The 16573-nt window shown below is 40.7% G+C and overlaps 1 protein-coding gene across 7 annotated transcripts in view; it reads right to left on the bottom strand.

Annotated features, from left to right (window-relative positions):
- The window catches only part of SPNS3 (sphingolipid transporter 3 (putative)), a 37047-nt gene that overhangs the window by 18500 nt on the left and 1974 nt on the right, over positions 1 to 16573 (bottom strand). For 3 of the 7 annotated variants that reach the window (XM_040650592.2, XM_040650593.2, XM_040650588.2), the window contains exons 1-4: positions 3900 to 4165; positions 1361 to 1426; positions 798 to 934; positions 103 to 254 (exon numbers count right to left, since the gene is read on the bottom strand). In XM_040650592.2, the coding sequence (XP_040506526.1) occupies positions 103 to 254; positions 798 to 934; positions 1361 to 1426; positions 3900 to 4107 (563 nt within the window). In that variant the 5' untranslated portion in view covers positions 4108 to 4165. Of the gene's footprint in view, positions 1 to 102; positions 255 to 797; positions 935 to 1360; positions 1427 to 3899; positions 5289 to 9326; positions 9519 to 10587; positions 10732 to 12354; positions 12713 to 16573 lie in introns of those variants that run through there. The other 4 variants (XM_040650585.2, XM_040650590.2, XM_046902552.1 and 1 more) reach the window with 4 other exon arrangements.

Consider the following 16573-nt stretch of genomic DNA (forward strand, 5'->3'; position numbering starts at 1 on the left):
ATGTGTCAAAATCTGTCTAATCAAGGTTGAGGGTACATTAAATTGCAGGCCTGCTCAGACAGAATTTCAAAAGGTACATCAGCTGCTAGCAAGAAAACCAACCTTCCCATTGGAATGCAGATATAGAAGACAGACAACATTGTGGTCCTTTTTCCCTCATCAAAGCGATCTGCAATGATGGTAGGCGCTACTGTGGAATAACTGGCTGTGCCAATGCCAACCAGTCCTCGTGAAAGAAAGAATATCCAGTAATACTGCAGGCAAAAGGCATCGTATGGTCCAAAAAAGGCATGGGGAAAAAAAAAAAAAAGAAAAAAAAAAGAAAGATTATTATTATTAAAGAGGTGCATTTTAATGGGTCAGATGTACCAGGGGAGAAATACAGCTGCCTTTTGCATTTATCTATGGCTCCTGCATCCACACTTGCTTTGCTCACATCGCACTGCAGTGCACTCTGCCTTCTGCACTGTAGTGACTTCTTAGAGTTACACCACAGAGAACTTCAGGATGTGATCAATAGAGTGTTCAGGCTTGCTGCCAATCCACTACACCCCAGTGACGTAATCAGCTAGAATTTGGGACAGCATTAAGATTCCATCACTTGCAACTACAACGTGCAGGTGCTCCATTGCCTAAGCTGGACTCCACCACCCCATAAAGCATTCCAGCACAAAGCCCACTTAGTCCAGGCCTGGGGAGTGGAAGCTCACTGACAGCTTTTTCAAACGTGATCAGAGCAGGGCTATATCAAATCCTGCAAGGTGATTTTAGTAGTATCCTCTAGAAAACAAACATACTGATTCACTGATGAATGAAGTTCCTAATGTTACAGCAGACCAGAAGAAAATACCAGCTCCGATGATGGCTTTCCTGTTGTATCGGTCACCGAGGTATCCAAAGAAGGGAGCAGCCAGCATGTAACACAAGATGAAAACTAGAAATCCAAAAAGGTGCAAAGACAATATTGGTCAAATTGCTCTTATAGTACTTCTCACCTCTCAGACAAACTCAGTTTATTTTTTGGTGGGCTGAGTCTGAAGAAATAAACACTAACAGAGATTTATTTTTTAAAAAAAGAACAACAAAAAATAAAACAGGCACAAACTGCTCGAGTTCTGTATTTCCTACTTAGAAATGCTTTCATCTTTTACAGTTCACGTGCTGTGGATTTTTGAAAGACTGAGCTCTGGTCTTCCCTGAACCAAAGTCTTTCAGCTTTCAGTTTCACACTACAGACAGCTTGCCCACCAGTGGGAGCGAGCAACACCACACATGAGAAGGAACTAGAAAATATTAGACTGTGTTTTAGGCACAGACCATATAGGCACAAGGCAAATCTGAATGTAAGTGATTTTATTACCTGTTTGCAGTAGGCCTGCAGCCCCGTCACTAAGATCAAAGTATTTCTGTATATCTAACAGGATCCCTGCAACAGAATTAAACAATAAATGGCAGCAAAGTACACTTTATTCTTCATGATTCTACTAATTTGCCAACTCCAATATTGATTTCAAGATGGTTTGTAAGAACCACAGCACATTTATCTTGCTAACTTCCGTGTCAACTATTACTGTGCCACAAACATAGATAAAAGAAGTATTCACATTTCTTATCTCTGCTGATTAAATTCGTAATCTTCCTCTGGATAAGCCTTACAAGAGTCAGTTTACCAGCTATTTCAGTCATAGCTGCTGTGCTTCAAGTGCTGGCTGCACTTGTAGTCGGTTCAGACCAAGCTCCAGCCTAACAGGAGCACAGGAGGTGCTGCTGGTATCTCTCAATGACTCTCCAACATATTTAGAGAGTTCCAAACAGTCTCAGAAACTTAAAGTCTGCAACCTCACTCAGAACAACAAATGCCTGCCTTAGATTTTGCATAGTTACAACACAGTAATTAGTTGTATCTATTCTTTCCAGTGGGTGATTATCAACACACAAACTTTGAATCATGAGCACTTCAGTTTTGAGCGAGTAGAGAACTCGGTACAAACCACAGCTATTACAACACCTGGTTGGAACCACAGTTTAACTCCAACTAACGTTCACGCTGAGCACCATTAAAATGTTATCCCTCCAGATAACTGCAGCAACTGGGCCAGCCAGATACCAGCAAATGCCAAAGCAGCAATGTGAGCATCTTGGAACAGGGTAACAGAAGGGCAAAAGTCTGCGTGGTCACTACTGCTAGTGAGCAGAAGTCTCGATTCCAGCAGACAATTACGTATAAGTTTACTTTTAAATAAATATTTTTGCCTCTCCTTCACTTTCTTGTTAACTTATATTTACCAAAACATTCCTATGTACAGATAGCCAAACTCAAGAGCACTCACGCAAGAACTGTGCAGTGCAGCTGGGTTCCAGCCCTGCAGAGCAGATTGCTGTGCTACGAAGTGCAGTTTGTAAGCAGAGTTCCTTCTGGAACAAGAAGCCGTAGAGTTAAGTAAAAAGTATTTCAGTGATATACTGTAATTAAAGAAGATGTCTGGTATTTCAAAGGCCTGAATACAAGCTGCACCTCTGTTCCTGAATTTTACATATCCCTGCGGGTACCTCACACAGAAGAAACTGAGCACATTAGCTGGTAGGCGACCTTTACTTCACAGACCTGCTTAAAATGTTAAGCTCTTAGCACGCACGGGAGTCAAACAATAGTTCAATAGTTCAAAGCCAGGAATGAGCCCAATGGCTGATGGCACTTCACACTTCCAAGTGCCTACCTCCCCCCCCCCAACATCCCAGTTCTTGCTCAAAGGGATTTTCATCCCTTCCTGTCCCCCATTCTTCTCCAGTGAAATTTAGTTGACAGCTGAATTCATATACTGAATTTTTTTCACTAACAGTCTTGCACTATCATTCAGCATGCACCCCTTCATGCTTCCTTCCCTCTTACATGTGTGGTTAACAAACATTCAATAGAAAAAGCTTTCCATTTTAAAGACACTGACTTAATGTCTTGAATTTCTTAATGGTCTAAGTAGTAAAAGTAATTAATTTGTGTGCAAACACTAGATATTAATTCAAGGTTTTTAAACATCAGTGACTTCCAGGCCACTCGGAGGTAAAATACAGTAAGCTCACAAGCCTGTCCTCCAATTTCCAAGTAAGGCCCCTGGAAGCTTGATAGATGCTGAGGAGTGACCCTAAGAAGATAATTTATACCAGACACAGTTTACACATGCAGAGAAAAAAATAAAACACATTTCCCAGTGGTTTAGCAGAAGCAATGCTTTGCTGCTCATGCTTAGGTCAATAAACAAACAGACAAATTAATAAATAATCAAAGAATCAAATCAATAATCAAAGAGTATTTTGGAAGGCTTGTAAATTTGGTAGGTGATACTCAAGGAAATGGGTCTCCATTCTCTTTGCAGAATTATATTACACCCTTCACTGCAGAAATCATACAAATTCCACCAGCTCAGGAGGACGTTAAGCCTTCCTTGAAGAAATTTGCACATAACTTTCATACTTTTAATGTGGGAAATGATATCACTGTTCTTCAGATGAAGCTATGCCACATCTCATCTACCAGAGCCAAAGATGCAGTAAGCGTACAAGAATACAATAGAGATGTTTCTTCAACAAATCTCTGTGAAATCCCAACACAAACAATTGACCACTTGTTCTGTGTGCTAATATTTGTTTATAATAGACAAAATGTGAACATTAAGCATTTAACAGCATTCTATTAATAACTAATACATCATTTATTTGTCTTTTGAGAATATGATTTGAAGTTTCACAGAGACTATGAGCTGCAGGCTAAAGCAAATAAATAAGAAAGACTGAAAAGACATAAAGTATACCCTTACAATACAGAATATTTGTAACTGAGGAATAAATAGAGCTGTGGAGAACTTAAATTTCTTCTTCCTCAGAAAGAGGAAACAGACTCTTACCTGGTACAATAAACCAATCCATGAAATTTATTAGGTTTGCATAGCACAGCACACCAACTATCAGGTAATCTCTCTTTGCTGGGCTGTTCCTTGACACTCGCACATGTGGACCTCGTCTCACACGTGCTGCAGTAGCTCCATAATTCTGCTCCTCAGAAGGCACCCTGGGCTGCAAATCTGTGTTTTCATCTGCACTTGGGTTCTGCATACTTCCCAGTGCAAAAAGTCACCGTATGCTGTGAAGTGTTTCCTCAGTGCAAGAAGCTACAAGGCAGTTCTGTGTTCAGGCTATGAGGAACTTCAGCCACTACAGTCATTTCCGGCGACAAAGCCCAGCCACTAAGAATTGAAGCGAAATGTTCCTTGCAGCAGGGAGAACTTAAAAAGAAAAAAAAGTTTTAGTCCTGTGCTTTTGCTGAGCAAAAGTACTGTAGTGCTTTACCTTGGAGACACTGAAGAGCCAATTCAGCCAAAAGCAAAATAATCCACTGTGCATCCAAGAAATAAAAGCGCACGAGTTTGTAATGATCTCAGAGATATTGAATAGCAAAAAAAGTTATTAACAATCTTTGCCGAGGTCTCAGTGAGTTGCTAGAGCTAAAAACAACCTTCCTACAGAGCAGAGAGAAACAGGAGATAAGTTAGTTCACTAGAGCAGATACCTATCTTGGACTTGAGCCCTCTTTTACCACAGACTTCCTGTGCAACTCTGGACAAATTGCTTCCTCTGCAACTCATGTCTCACTCCCCACCACAGACACACATCCCTGTCCTTTAACACAGGGCCACCTCATTTTGTCCCTACCACCCGACCACTCACTTCTCCCATTGCCTCCTACCTGCTCTGCAGTGGCCAGATTTGCCCCCTGAACAGAGCCCTTTCCAAGAAGATCCTGAGGTTTTACATCAGGTCGGCAATTTAAGCAGACAACTCACACTGCAGATTACTTTCTGCTGGAGGCAGCGGGAATTAAACCAGACAAATGAAAAAAAACACCCTGGAACAATACAGCAGGCAGGAAAAGAGAGATGGAAACAAACCGGTAGACAAAAAAGCCACACCGCCACACTCTTCAGAACCCCTGCTGGAAATGTGCACATTCCACAGATCTGAATTGAGCAACAGGATTTCTTCCCCTTTCTCCTCCAAAAAGAGGTCTGAAAGGGGAAGAAAGGAGAGCAAAGGAGGCGTTCTGGTTTCTCTGCTGTGTGTACGCACCTTTCCTCCCTGCCTTTCTTCCGTCCACTCAGACTTGAAAAAGTGCATTTCATCAGTCTTTCCAGGATGAATTTTCCTATTACATTCATTTTATTTCTTTTACTCCTCATAACGTCTCCTGAGACATTTTGTGGATTGTCAGCTTCAGAGGGTCTTTTATTTTTTGTACCCTGTTAAGAAAGTTTAAAGTGGAAAACTAACGGTAAGAGTTTAAGAGTGAGGCAGCTCAGTCACAGGTCAGTTGGTGACTCAAGGATGAAGACAAGGATACATTGTTGGGTTTTGGTGGCTTTTTTTTAAAGACTCTGTGTTTCACACTGAACTGAAGAACAAAACAGCATCCAGTATTCTGGGCCATCTTGTGAAGTCTGGCCCCTTCTACTTTTCTGTGCCTAACAGTACAGTATTTCATTCCATCTTCGTTTCATGAAGGTCGAGCTGTTCATGAACCAGAAGGTGTGTTCCTGCTCAGCCTAACATCATCGTGAATAAGTCTACATTAATTTTATTACACGAAAGAACTTTTTTGGTAACATCTACAGCCTACAGAACCTCCAGTGAGTAACTGTATAACCCGTACATCCCACTGCTTTGCTAGGGCAGTGACGTCAAGAGCTGACCGTGCTCGGGAGCAGCAGGAAATGCGAGCGGCCGGGAGGCGCTGCCGCTCTGTGCCGCAGGATGGCGCCCAAGTAGCGGCGCGCGGGCCGGGCTCCTGCGGGCACAGAGCTGGGAGCGGTGGCGCACAGGCGGCCTCTGTCCGGGAAGAGCAGCGACACGCACAGCCTGACCCGAAAACAAAGGGAGCAGCCGGCCGCCCTGCTGCAGCCCTCACTTTAGGTGTTGGTTAGTGCGGGCAGAAGCGCAGCCTAACCAAGGTGCGATTTTGATTCCACTTTTGATTCCCCTTCTGCTTTCTTTACCGTTTCTGTTTCCTGTTACTTGGGCCAGGTACCAGCTGTGCCCTGGTAGCAGCTCTGTTCCCCAGGCATCACCTTAAACCCCATCCTCTGCAGCCCTGCTCCAGTATCACTTTGGTTTTAGACTTTTTGATGCTATACTCACTGGCATTTTGTTCTGTCTGCAGCACAGATTTGTAAATCAGATTGTCATATAGCAACTCAGTGCTGAGCAGAACACAACTGTGCCCCAGCTGCTGGTAGCAGACATCGCCCTCTCCCTTCCCTCAGTGTTCCAAACCAAATCTTTCCATCCACTCAGGTTTGCACTGCTAGGTCCAAGTCTATGGCCAAAAGGTCCTCTGTGGCTTAGCCTTACTCTGGCAGATTTATAAGCATCATTCTTTGATAACTTTTCTGCCTCTAACTGTCTATTTCTCATTTTCTCAGATCAAGACTTTCACATTTGTGCAAACAGCACCATGCAAAAAGATCCTACAAAGCTTTGTCACCATTCACTTATTCTATATTGACTGCAGGAAACCACCGTACAATACAAGTTAACTGTTTTTAGGTAAGATTACAGGTCACTTCTTTATAGACAAATATTTGTTCTTCCTTATTTGTTCATTTCTGTCAGTCAGGATATAGACTGGCTTGGGACAGAGCGCAGTGTTTGCCTGCAGAGCATACAGCAGGTGTGCCTGGTGTCGGTGCAATACAAGGAGCAGTTTTTATCCCCAGCATCCTTCACCATTTCCATTCTCCTGATGGTTCATTTAGGCATGCGAACTCATAGCTGTGTCATGCAAGAAGTCACCAGCACTTAAATCCTTCTATGGTAGCAGCAAGTTGGAACCTGTTTATTGCAGGCATTTGGCACTAGTCCATGCACACAGCGGTGTATTTTCTTACCCCTTTCTGCATCTGGCTGTGGTAGCAGAAGCTGTTTTGACGGCTGAACCTGACAAATGCAACTGAGAATGCTCAGATGAGCACGCGTATTTGGTGGCAGTTAGAGCTGGTTGGCTGATACTCAGCAGGCCAAGCTATGGCAGTTTTATGCGCTTAGGAAGCTGCCTCATTTCTAACAGAGCATACAACTGAGTTCATTTTCTTAGCTATTACTCATCGTGGGAGTCCTTGGCCATGACTCATCTGGAGTGTCCTGCTTGTTCAGGCACACACTCAGCAGCTGGGCAGCAGTCCTGGTGGGTCTCACTGTGCTATGCACTCCACCTGACTGAGGCACCTTCCCTTACTTGGCCACAACCCTGCCCTGTGCTGCCGTTCTCATTAGCAGGAACAAGCCAGTGGTGCCAGTAGGAGGCAGCTGGTGAGGAGATGCCTTTTGTGCTCACAGACAGCGCTGTTAACCAGCTAAGACTTGTGGAAGCAGCATACATTCCAGCCGCTGGTGCATTCCTGCCAGTTTAATTAAAACTAGGTGAGATACTGCCAACAAACGTGCCATGCCTGCAATCTAGATGGGACTGTTCACAGACAAGTAATGTGAGAGCAGCCGGTTTCCCCTGAAAGGATTTCAAGTATCTACTATAAAATGCCCCTGGATTTCTCCAAATACCCCTTCACAGTCAAATATTCTGCAAGCTGAGACTGCCATATCCAGGAACTGCTTGGAAGATTTTGCCAGAGCTTTACTCAGAAGGCCAGGTCAGAAGGTCCATTATTAGTGAACCCAGTTGTCAGTAAGATAGAAATTGAGGATTATTTTATTATCTTGATTAATTCCAAACCATTTCCTCACGTAAAATATTAACCCTCTTGAACTGCAAACAACAACAAAATGTATGAAGGATTCAATATGGAAATAACACTAACTGTTGACTAGATCTAACGATACCAATTTTAGGAAGAAAGAAGCAAGCTGAGTTTGATATCTCCCTCTCTCCTGCATCATCCAGACAGAGAACATTAAATAGCAAAAAGAGAATATAAGCTTGTGTGTATTTGCATACACATGTGGGAATGGTCAGCATCTCAAGGCATAGCCATTACGTGTTTTAAATTTGTTTGATGGAAGCAAATCCATAAATCTTGAGATCCTACAAATAACTGCAACATGGACTGCCACAATAATTCAGTGTCTGACGAGTTCAGAAAATAATATTCAACATAATACTTCCAGGCAGTCAACTTAATAAATGGGTGTTTGGGTCTACCTGATATGTTCCACTCCAGGCTGATACAAAGGCAATGATGACAACTGTGAAAGAGCTGTAAAGGAAAAGTGCTTTAGGCAAAAGGCTGTGGTTTTTAAGGTCTGTCACTGCAGTCTCTGTTTAATCATGAATGCACAATTATCCACCTCTGGTTTGGAATGTACTCTACACTGATAATAGATAGAGGCAGACTTGGACATAGACATCAATATCTGGACTGCATGTCTGGAGGAATGGCAGTTTGATCTACAGTTTAAACCAATGACAGATTTGTCATGAGAGCAGGCTACTCAAGTAATGTAATCATGCACAAAATTCAGCACGATTTTCAGTTTCTGCTGTATTATATATCGTATATTGTATATCACAAAAAGCCCTATTGCAAAACTCCAGAGATGACTCCTCTACCAACGGGTATATTTTTTTTTGCATTACAGTTCCTCTGACTGATGCACATTCACCAAATACTTATTCCCTTAGAATATACAACTCATACTGGCCAGAAAGAGGGAGGCCTCCGTGCTCCAGTTCTGACTGAAGTTTGAGAAATTCTGCACCTGTAGTTTGTTGAATCTGCTCTATCTCAGTGTATTGTCTGCGGCCAAATTTAGACATGATTAACATTCAGGTAATAACTGCTAATGGGTTGAAATACTGTTATGAAATACTTAGTATATTAGAATTAAATTTAGAGGCTGAATAAGGAATCAACTGTACATGACTGGATTGCCAATGACTGTCCTCCAAATCTTTGCAGGCAGAGCTACCAGCGTGAGCCACTACCCAATTTGTGCATCACTTGCTTTTGCATGCATCTCATGGAACAACTGTATAACCAGGAATGATCCATCCAGACTAACGATAATTAAGTGCCCAGAACACTTCACAAGCAGTCTTCTGTTACTAAATAACTTCAAGAAAACCAACCAAACCACTAGTTTCACTATACACTTACTTGAAAAACACCTGCTTAGAAGATTCTCATTCCGTGTGCTTCAATAAGTGTCACATTTTTAAGTTACATCCTTCGTATCACCTCAGTCTGCACTTCCACTTGAAATGCCTTCTCTACACAGTACTACACACGCTGTATACAGTAAAGTTCACCTTTTTGTTTATTACTTACGTATAATCCACATATGGTTTTCATCTTCCAGGCATGCAGATCATGCTTTTGTCTGGGGAAGGATGCTGGTTCAGCCTCTCCTGCACTTTTAAAATTAAGAAACAAACTGCAGCTGTATGAATACGTCATGAAGAGGTTGCCCAAATAACTCCTTTCACAGGTAACATTCTCCTCAGTTGTATCCACATAATTCTGCCACAGATGAAAATAAGAATAAGAACAAACCCTCTCTGCAAGTGAGCACATTTTGCATTTGCATTAGACAAAAGGGGAAGCAGCGCATCAGTGGAACAGAGCTTCCTCTTATAGCTGAGATTTATTCAAGCACAGAACAGCTTGTGGAGGTCAAGAAAAGTGAGGCATTATCGTTACCATGCATCAAAGACACTGTCAGCTAACCAATTTAACTATTTTTGCCTCTACCATCTCTTTTAACTCAAGCTCAAGTTTAATAGCGCAGCTGATAACTGGATTTATCACATTTCAGGACAGTGGACGGTTCTGCCACAGTTATAGCAAAGAAATGGCTGTAAAATCTGCATGGATTTGGAAAAAAGATAAAACATATGGGATTAAACATCTGTTTAACCTATATTTTGACCTTTCTTCCACAGTGAAACTTTAATTCATAGAAGAGCTATTAGGTGATCATTGCAGTCTTCACTTGTATACACCAGAGGCCTCTTAATTAAGAAGACAGAATAACAGATAAGGATCCATTTATTATGAGTAATGACAAACAGACATTCACAGAACAAAAATAGAGGCCTGTCTCTGTGGTGTCTCTCTTTACCTAGCCTTGCTTGCTTCAGACTAAAAAAGAGACTGTTCCTCAAGTGAACACAGAATCTTAATCACTATAGAGAATGTTAGAGTTGGGGTTATTAAAAGCTTGAATAAAGAGATTTAAATTTACAATAATCTAATTCAGTACCTTTACTTCCCAGAAGCACATCCAGCACAAAGCAAAATAACGACCACTCTTATTGCTTCCAGTAAGGCAAAGTGAATGCTGTGTTCACTGTTTTGGTAAGGGTAAGTACATGAACTCTCTATTGCTGTGCATAATTGCTAGCACTGGAAATTCTGCCAGCAACAGAAGAAAACTTGTCATTTTGAGGCTCTTATTCACACTAAACCCAGGATGCTGACATTTATGACAGCTATTCAGCAAATTTGTGGAAATACTGAAACTTATAAAGTGATTTAGATAGGAAATAGGGATTAGAATATACTCATAGTGTCACTGATAGTTACCCACCTTAGGCAGAGGGTAGCTTCCACTTGGACAAGAGAACCGATGCAGATGGTGCCATACTCACTTCCTGTGCATCTTTAGTTTGATTTTTTTCAGCTATTGGTAATGAAGTTTGTCAGCTTGGCTCAGCCAGTCCAGTGTCTGCCTCTAATGAAACAAAGACAAAAAAATCCATGAAGATGGAGTAAACAAGGTGAAGGATAAGTCTATTAGTTATATCAGTAATCCAGGAGCTGAGCAGTTGGGAAGAATTCCTTCTTTCATGCCATTTGACCAGGTATTGTAAGCACTGTATTCCACTAGAAGACCAGACACATTCACATCCTGTACTTTCCTATCCATTCCTTCCATTCATAATCTCCTTCCATCTACTCTTTATATTACCAGCAATTTTACCTGGTCTGAAGATAGTCTTAAAAGGTCTTCCATACAAAATTAAAAGGTATGTGAATGAATGGGGCCTTTATTTTTATGTCGCCTGGAACCATGCTGGTATTTGCACATTATATACATTTGCACTCCAGCTTTGTAATACAGTCTGACAGGCTACTAATAACAGAATTTTCTTCTCATGGTTCTAGTAGCTATTTGTGTTTAAAACAAGTTAAGGACCAGTGAAATAACTGGTATTTCTTTTTTTTTTCTTACAAGTCAGCAACTTGTCAAAGTCTCTATTCCATGCTCAAAGTAGCAGTTCAGACACTTTTCATTAACAGTCTTTAGTCATGGTCTTTTGTAATGTAACACAGTTGTCTTAAGCTAAAAATAACACATAGCAGAAAGTAATACTCACACTCGGCTACAGCTCCTATCAATAAGAGCACTGATATCAGCTTCAGCTGGCATATTTACTTGAAAAAAACAAAAAACCTCTGAGTTTGTACCAGAAAGATGCTGGAATGTGTCATATTTTTGAATAGGAGCATAGCCCAAAGAGCTGCAAGCTCACCATTCCAGACCATCCCAGAAAGAAAATAACTTTGCCAAGTACTTCTTGTGCCTTATAAGCAATGGTTAGTAGCCACAGTTTGAGGTAAGAGATATCATCACTTTGCAAAATGTGAGCAAAAGCAAAAAACTGAACCAGTTTAAAGAGCAAACCAAAATGTCAAGTGCCATGCTTTGATTTAAACTGAGAATCTGTCCTTCTAAAAACAATCCCATTCAAAATAAAACGTGAAGTTAGGACATACAAACTACCACATAGGGTCACTAAGTACAAAACACACAAGCAATCCAGCATTTCCAGCTGTGGAAATGTCAGAGAAAGTCAAATCACGAAACTGGTGGGTATGTCTGGGTGAGTGACTAGGAGCAGCCCGCTGAGTGCTGGCCCAGTCTTAATAGCAGTAGCTTTACCTGCAAGTGCAGAAAGAAATGGAATTCTTCATTTGAGATTATTCAACAAGTTCATACTGGTGCCTGGTTGTTTGGAGTTGAGAACTCAATGGGGATTTGAAAAAGGAAGGTAGCTCTTGTTTATTCCCTTTTCCAGACCACGAGTAAAATTATGCTGCAGGAAGCTTAAACATGTGGGAGGATAGGATCTGCTAGTATTAATATGTTAGAAGTTGGGGGAGCTAAAAACAACCTTTCATCCCTCATTAATATCTCCTTTGCACATTTTAATTGAATATTAGATCCCATGTAAGTGTAACTTAACAGAAATAATTGGTTAAAAACTCACAGTAACTAATAAACAAAAGATATCAAGTAATACTTAATGACTTAAAAAAAACAAACAACAGAATTGAATGTGTGAATACATACCTGATGGTCTCAAATTAATGACTACTTGTCCTTCAGACTAAAGGAGAGGAACACCCTGTCAAACACGGCATATCTGCTCTTATTCAGGTAAAGAATTAACAATTATAGATGTAAAATAAGATTAAAATAAATTATGCAAATTAAGATTTCCTACTTGCCATTTAAAATAATGAATGAATTATTTAAATGTCTATTTTACACCTACAATAGGAGTGTCAAACATGAGAACTGTGTTTTAAGTTCAGACTTCAAATTTACATAGAAATACCCATTTTCAAACACATACCTTTTTTTTTCTTCACATGAGAACTCTGGTGTTTATTTTCTCGCAGTAACATCCCAGCATTTCAGAAAAGGCAAATCAATTACGACCTGCCTCGTATTTCACATCCCTGTATTCGTTCCAAGGATTGAAAACTGACGCAGCAGTGGATCTCATGACTGCTTCCCATCAGGTATATTAAACTGATTGTCAATTAGGTCAGGCTTTGCAGGCAGCAAAGCAAAAATTCCTCAGACTCAGTTCTTTAGGAATACAAGTTAGAAAAATGCATTTTTTCGACTGAGTTTAACCCTTCCCATAACAATTTTGACTCTCAGTGCAGCCATTAATTTCTGCTGCTTTCATCTTCTGTTTGACTTTGAAGTTGACTGTTTTTCACTAATAATGAGGGAAGAAATGCAATGTACTCTCAAAAAAACATGTCCACATTGTCTAAAATGAGCACCCCTAAAGCAGGCATTTTGCCCTAGTCCTGACTAATGAGTGAGCAAAGTCTCAGTTTCCTAGCTGAGAGTGCTCTCTCTTTAAGTAACAGTATAAACCTGCACAGAGTTTAGAGCAAGGTCATTTGGTCATTTGGGTTTACGCAGGTCTTAAAGGGGGCCATCCTGCCAACAGGCTGAGTGAACACTAGTGTAAGGATCCATAAGGATTGCCTGCAGTTCCAGAAATGCTTTTACCATAACCATTCCCCTCAAGGTAGCTTAATACCAGAAACCTTATGCAAAAGTCATGTCATGACATGAGAGGTGTCATCCTTCAGTGAATAATTTAGTTTACATCCACATCTCTTCTAAACAATTATTGTCTACATTTTGTGTTGTGTTGCTATCAAAACCCTTATCTGTGGTCAGTGACCTGGGTGGAATACTGCTGGGTTTAAGGAATGATGGACAGATGCATGGCAAGGTTTGAACATCAAAGCCATTGTGGTTTCATGTATCAGGGAATGGAAGTCAGGACTAGCTCCAATTTCAGGCTCCTGTACGGGCTTGCTCTGGCATCTTGGGCACATCAGTTCAGCACCACGGCCTGCCACCCACATCCAGCCTAACTATTCACGCTCTTACAGAAGAAACGGATCATCAAAGATTAGTGTTAACCCAGTCAGACTCTGCTCTCAGTTCCAGAATCTGAATATTGCTACAATGCAAGTAAATACAAACATTTTCATCATACTGTGCACTGAGGTATGTTCTGAAGAGATGTGTTGTATTGGCTGCAACTGCCCCATCCCAGGTTTCTGTCTGATGGCCATGCTAATGGTTCACTGGTCCATTTTTTCCAGGAAACTGCCCTTCACACACACACCCACTTCCCAGTGAAACGTGAGCCCAACAATATTTGAGTAAGAGCTAAACTTTTGAACCCGTTTTGTAGGAGTAACCTTGAACTTACACAGAGTGCTTCTGGACAGAATGGAGCGTTCAGCATCAGGTTCAGTCTCCTACTTTATTTATGGGTCAGACATAATCGGAACCAAAACAGCTTTCAGTTTTTGTTATGCTCTTATTCGAGAATCAAGGGTCATTCTAAAAGATCCTCTTTAGAGTAACTTACTTATATATCAGGGAATGTACAGCTAAAACAAGTGTGAGAGGGTAAACAGGTACACCACCGCTCAGCAGACTGATATTTTTTCCTGGTAACAATTTGGAGCCAGAATATAAGACTTGAAACATGTATAGACTTCACTGTTAACAACAACAACAACAAACTTATTTGCTTGGTATCCACTGCAAGAAATTCAAACTTGCAAATGTTATAATGAGTACAACATGGTCCCCATTTGCCTAAGAGGAACTTTTTTTAAGCCTAAAATTGATACCTCACATTGTTGCCATTTAAGATGTCTTCTTGCTGATTCCAGCATGTAAAATTAGAGGAACATTGCTGAACATGTTACAGGAAGCTATGTCTGTCTTACCATCGGCTTCTTGCTTTTGCCAAGAAGCTGAAGTAGAGGAGCAGATGTTGCTAACAGTATGAATCCAGACAGAAGATTCTCCCTTGAACAGCAGCTATGCCTAGTGTAATCTGTGACTTATGTTGTGAGTGAGGAAGTGGGAGAGAAAGTCAAATAAAAGATATTCAAGCAAAGCAAGATGCTGAAAGTGACTAAAAAAAAAAAACAAACCCCAAAAAACTTTCAGAATTTCCTATTCTAACTACAAGATGAATGATTACGAATACACCCTACTAAGGGAAAAAAGATTGATGCAGTAAGGGCCGCAGCAAATGTCTGTAAGATCTGACAGTCATCATACAAGGAATAGTTAAAGGAAAGAAAAGGCAATCTAAATTCTTCTTGCCTTTCTATTTAATGCAGAGATGGGAGAGACTGCGGCAGACAGGCAGCAAGTCAGGGATGGTAAAACTAATTTAAGAAATTAATTTCTCCTTTCCTGAGATCTTTTCCTAAAACGTGCTGCATTATTGCTACATCAAACAATTGGGATAAGGTGTTTGAGCATAAGGAGTATAGAAGCTGGATATTAACAGAACAGAAGATCACTTTATCTAGCCACAGAAATGCTTTTGTCTTTTTACAGATAGCCAGTTGTGATCAAGGACAAACAACATGAACTGCAAGCCAACAGAGTTCTGACTTCACTGTGGCATGACAGCTTCATTTTCATGATGGGATTCCACAGAGTCTTTACTGCTGTAAAGAAGCACTAAACAAGTTTATGTCACTGCCCTGACCAACAGTGCAATTTGCAGCTGCACACAAGGTGATATGACAGAGCAAGGTGAGGGTACTTTCAACTGCCAGAGCTTCCTATAAAGAAACACATATTACTTTTGTAAAAGAGGATTAAATCTGCTGGTAGAATAAAGGAATCCAGGTCATCTATACCTGCTTAAACCATATCCTTCCTCTTCCAGCCCCCAGTCTTTATGTTCCTCACAAGAAAATCATACATAAAGCCACAGGAGACTTTCCCTCTTAAGTAAGGTGACTGCCACTGAGTGACCTAATGGTGAAATTCAGAATTATTTTGATTATGTTGCAATAGAAATAGAGTTCTTTTATATAACCTTTCAGTCTGCAGTGCTGTAGTCAGGTCCTCTATTAATAGCACTGTCAGAAATGTGTGCTCATGCCTGAATTGACTCAGGTACAGAAAGTTGAGTGAATTTAGTGCTGGCTTAACTGACATTGTGAACAGAGCCTACCTTTTATTTCTGAAACAGAAATACCACCCAGAATAGTGTCACTTCCCATCAACACGCCTGAATTCCAATCTGGGTGACTGTCTCTTAGCATATCAAGTTTACAAAATGAACTTGCACATGATAGCTCTCTCTGTTTAAATAGATAGGTTGCTTTTATAAGATTGAGTGAGCCTGACTGAAGCAATAACAAAATATAAACAAAAAATATATTTGGGAATTAGAATTAACCTACAAAGGGAAGGACTTTCACAAAGACTTTCTTTGGCTAAGAACACCATTTATAAGATGGATTTCAGCAACAGCAGCATATGCTGTGGGATGTCTTCTTTCATCCTAGTTTAATCATTGAAGAGGACACAGATTTAATCAGAATTGCCAGAATGTCTGAGAATAGTATTCTGATTAATTGTTGGAGTACAGTAATGAAACGCTCAGACTGTAACAGGAATTACAACAGGGGAGAAGACTTTAACATTGCTAATAAAGCATCTCGTCTATCCTGGGTTTCTCGCTCTCGTTGCAAAGCCAAGTTTGATGTTCACATACAAATTCCTCGTATTAGAAAGCAATGAAGAGGGTTACTTTTGTGAAAAACATTTTGGCTGAATCGTGAAGGATAAATCCTTTGTAGCAGCTCCTTGCAACAGAGCAGGGAGTTTCCCAGTTTCTGCCGCTGGTAATAACTGCTCACCCAATCCGCCAGAAACTGCATTTCTGTAACAATTAAGTTTTAAAATCAGAGACTCCAGCGAGGGG

This window comes from Gallus gallus, chromosome 19 (genome assembly GCF_016699485.2).
Source record: "Gallus gallus isolate bGalGal1 chromosome 19, bGalGal1.mat.broiler.GRCg7b, whole genome shotgun sequence".
Lineage (NCBI taxonomy): Eukaryota > Metazoa > Chordata > Aves > Galliformes > Phasianidae > Gallus > Gallus gallus.